Source organism: Silene latifolia, unplaced genomic scaffold (genome assembly GCF_048544455.1).
Source record: "Silene latifolia isolate original U9 population unplaced genomic scaffold, ASM4854445v1 scaffold_352, whole genome shotgun sequence".
Taxonomy (NCBI): domain Eukaryota; kingdom Viridiplantae; phylum Streptophyta; class Magnoliopsida; order Caryophyllales; family Caryophyllaceae; genus Silene; species Silene latifolia.
The window spans coordinates 31,216-35,439 of NW_027413282.1; the positions used below are offsets into that span (position 1 = coordinate 31,216).

The following is a 4,224-nucleotide window of genomic DNA, read 5'->3' on the forward strand; positions in this document are numbered from 1 at the left end:
GATGGGATTGAGGTGGATAGCATGGGAAGATCGGGGGGTCTCGCGTTTTTATGGAAGAGGGAGGTGGATTGTAGGTTCGTGTATGCTTCTGTTCATCACATGGATTTCCATGTTCGGGAGGGAGAGAAAGAATGGAGAATCACGGGCTTTTATGGGTGGCCAGCTGTCTGAGACCGTCATCTCTCATAGGAGCTTCTCCGTCTTCTCCATGGGCAATCTTCATTACCATGGGTTTGTGTGGGGGATTTCAATGAGATTCTTTTTTCTACGGAGATGAAAGGGGGAAGCCAGGCTCAATGGCAAATGAATAATTTCCAAGCTGCGATTGATGATTGTGCGCTTAAGGATGTGCCGCGGGAAGGTTATGCATTTACGTTCGATAATGGTCAAGTTGGTTTAGACAATCGACAATGTCGACTGGACCGTGCGTTATGCTCTGATTTATGGCATGATCTTTTCCCGTATGCGCGGCTATTTCATCTTGATCATGAATGGTCTGACCACGCACCTATCAAGTTGGTCTTTCACAGACGTGAGATTGGTGGTAAGGCGAGGAGTCGCTTTCGATTCGAACAAATTTGGGTGGGGGAAGATGGGTGTGAGGAAACGGTGATTCGTGGGGTGGCTAGGGGCAATGGGGATTTGGTGGAAGCTTTACGGGGATGTGCACGAGAGCTGCAAGCCTGGAAGAAGATTAGTATAGGCAAGATTAACCGATCATAGGATGTCAAACGCAGACAATTGGCCCGGTTGAATGAGGGGGACCGTTCGGAAGAAGCTATGAAGAGACGGAGGAAATTGATAGCGGAAATAGTGGGCTTTATAAGCAAGAATAACAATATTGGAGACAACGCTCGCGTGCTCTTTGGTTACCGGATGGGGACCGAAATACGAAGTTTTTCCATAATAGAGCGGGGGAAAGAAAGAGGAAGAATTTCATCAGAATGCTAGTTGATGATGAGGGACAGGAACGGGTTGGTGATGAGGCCGTGTCTAAGGTCGCGAATAACTACTTCCAGGAGTTGTTCACTTCGGCCGAACCAAGTAATTTCGATGATGTTTTACTCGGACTTGAGGGGCGTGTCACAGACAATATGAATCGAATTTTACAAGCTGAATACAGTGAAGCTGAGATCGTTGAGGCTCTTAATCAAATGCATCCTCTGAAAGCTCCCGGGCCGGATGGTATGAATGGCTTATTCTATCAATCGTATTGGCAAATTATTGGTCTGAATGTCGTCAACACGGTCCTTGGTGTCTTGAGAGGTGAGGTTTCTCCGAGTGGGTGAAATAAGACCAATATTGTTCTCATCCTGAAGAAAAAGGCGCCGGATAAAATCCGCGATTTCCGACCGATAAGTTTGTGTAACGTGGTCTATAAACTGGTCTCCAAAGTCCTAGCTAATCATCTGAAAGTGTTCCTTGAGGAGATTATATCAGAGAATCAAAGTGCCTTCACTCCGGGTCGGTTGATTACTGATAATATTTTGATTGCATTCGAATTATTTCATCATATGAAGAATAGCAGACAAAGAGAGGGACACATGACGATTAAGCTTGATATGGCTAAGGCATACGACAGAGTAGAGTGGGTTTTTTTGCGCCAGGTTCTAAGTACTATGGGGTTTGACGGGAGGTGGATAGTGCGAGTTATGGACCGCGTTTAGACGGTGACCTTCTCGGTCCTTATTAATGGGTTCCCATCCGAAGAGTTTCGACCAGCTAGGGGACTGCGGCAAGGGGATTCTCTGTCTCCATATTTATTCCTTTTGTGTGCGGAAGCCTTGTCTAATATGATTCGAAGAGTTGTGGAGAATAATGCGCTGCATGGGATTTGTATTGCTAATTCGGCTCCTACTATTTCACACCTTTTTTTTCAGATGATAGGATATTTTTCACACGGGCCACTTTGGAGGATGCAGCGGTAATAAATGACATTTTGAGGAGATACGAGCGAGCCTCGGGACAGCTTGTGAGTCTTGACAAGACGACTGTATCGTTTAGTAGAGGAGTGGATAGGGGAAGGAGGGATCTTGTTGCGGCGAAGCTGGGGGTTGTGCAGGTCGATGAGCAAGCTCGCTATTTGGGCCTGCCTACGGTGATTGGTCGATCAAAAAAGGTTATTACGGATATTATTCGTGATAAACTTTGCAAACGTTTACTGGGGTGGCGCGGGAAGATGTTGTCTAGGGCTGGTAAGGAGATTCTCATAAAGGTTGTTGCCAATTCACTCCCTACCTATGTGATAAGTGTATTCAAAATTCCCGTAAGATCTGTGATGAGTTGCGATCGATTGTGGCCCGGTTTTGGTGGGTACATGATGAGAATAAGAGGGGGATTCATTGGGTGGCGTGGAAGAGGTTGGCTCGGCCTAATGGGGTGGGAGGAATGGGTTTTCGTGACTTCCAGCTGTTTAATCTTGCTTTCCAAGGCAAACAGGAATGGCGCCTTACAACTAACCCGGACAGCCTTTGGACCCTTCTTATGAGGGCGAAATATTTCCCGGATGGAGATTTTATGACAGCTCGGCTTGGAAATAATCCTAGCTATACGTGGCGAAGTATTTTTGATGCTCGAACGGTCATTGAACAAGGATTGCGACGGCGCATTGGTGATGGTATGGATACGGCGACTTGGGGCCATGCGTGGATTCCCAACTCGCATACTGAGCGTATTATATCGCCGTGTGGTCCGGGGAATGAGGTGATGAGGGTTGCGGAGCTGCTAATGTCGAGTGGGGTCGAGTGGGACGAGGCAAAATTACGCCATTTCTTCCTGGAGTTTGAAAGGGAACGCATTAGAAATATGCGGGTCAGTCCAAGTAAACCGCGAGACATATAGTATTGGGGGCAGGAACGGGATGGAATATACACGGTCCGTAGTGCGTATAAGATGTTGGCTCGTGAGGTGGGGGATATGGCAGACAGCTCAGAGGAGATAGAGTTAAGCGGCTCTGGAAGAGACTTTGGAACTTTTCGATTTGGCCTCGTGTGAAGCTCTTCTTTTGGCAGCTGTGTAGTGAAGCATTAGCTACGAGGGCGAACATTGTGGCACGAGTCGGAGGTGAGTCTTCTCTTTGTTCTTTATGTCATTCCTCTATAGAGTCAAGCTTACATTTGTTTCGGGATTGTGGGGTGGCACAGTGGGTTTAGGAAGGGTTGGGGGTCGAGGTTGCGGCGGAGCAGCAGGGGAGTGATGTGAAGTAATGGGTGGAGGTTTGTTGGCAAGAGATGTGTGGGACGGAGTGTATTAAATTAATGGTGGGATGTTGGGCTATCTGGGAACACCGCAACAAAGTCATTTTTGACAATATTTCGGTCGAACCTGAGCTAGTTGTGAAAAGGGCTAGAGATGTGATTAATGTGGGGGTGGGGGACAGTGAGGGGGAGGTACGGGGTACAACTGGTGCGGGGAGGTCGAAGGGTGGGGATAGGGAGGAAGGAGGGTGGAAGGTAGCGCGGTCTGGTTATGTTAAAATCAATGTTGATGCAGGGACAAAGGAGGGAGAGGGGGTGACTACGGGTGTGGTGTGCCGAGACTCAAATGTTGATGTGATGTGGGGCGTGTCAACGGGTCGGGAGCAACAATGGGAGGTTCCTGTGGCAGAGGCGTGTGCGGTGCTTGATGGGTTGGAGGAAGCGGTGCATCGGGGGATCCAAAACGTTGAAGTAGAGAGCGATTGTTTACAAGTTATCGAAGCTCTTAAAGATAGGAAGACGGGACGAAGTGGGTTCGCGCTTTTGATTGAAGACATTCTCGATTGTAGTACTAAGTTTCAGTCGGTCATTTGGTCACATGTGTCTCGTAACAATAATTGTGTAGCTCATGCTTTAGCTCATTGTTTTCCTCGTATTTCGGGTAAAGTTGTATGGGATGATGGACTACCATCGTCTGCAAACTCTGCTGTTCGTTTTGATAAGTTATTAATTGAGTAAGGCCTTCGGGCTGTTGATTTCAAAAAAAAAAAAAAAAAAAAAGCCGTTTTTCGGTGCTATGAGTTACATTTTTGTAAAAAAATAAAAATTTGATGTACAACTAACATTGAGGTCATTGTCTTTTTTTATTTTTTTATTACTTTACACAAAAAAATTATACTCCATATTATACAAAAAGTGCCTTATAAAATGAAAGACGATTTATTTAAGAAAAATTTGTGCCCCTCTTGTACCAAATTCCTACCTTCACCCCAGGAGCAATGTATTTTAATCTCTCTCCTTTCTAATC

At 46.3% G+C, this 4,224-nt stretch overlaps 2 protein-coding genes across 2 annotated transcripts; both read left to right on the top strand.

Moving 5' to 3' along the window:
- Positions 1 to 273: 273 nt before the first annotated feature.
- Positions 274 to 723, top strand: LOC141639355 (uncharacterized). Its single transcript, XM_074448501.1, has one exon. It carries the CDS (start codon positions 274 to 276, stop codon positions 721 to 723), a length of 450 nt encoding a protein of 149 aa, XP_074304602.1.
- A 2,534-nt stretch (positions 724 to 3,257) lies between these two features.
- LOC141639356 (uncharacterized) lies at positions 3,258 to 3,935 on the top strand. The gene has a single exon (XM_074448502.1). It carries the CDS (start codon positions 3,258 to 3,260, stop codon positions 3,933 to 3,935), a length of 678 nt encoding a protein of 225 aa, XP_074304603.1.
- Positions 3,936 to 4,224: the final 289 nt, after the last annotated feature.

Coding starts and splice junctions, on each gene's coding strand:
- LOC141639355 (XM_074448501.1), top strand. CDS start 274: ATGAAAGGGGGAAGCCAGGCTCAATGGCAAATGAATAATTTCCAAGCT.
- LOC141639356 (XM_074448502.1), top strand. CDS start 3,258: ATGGTGGGATGTTGGGCTATCTGGGAACACCGCAACAAAGTCATTTTT.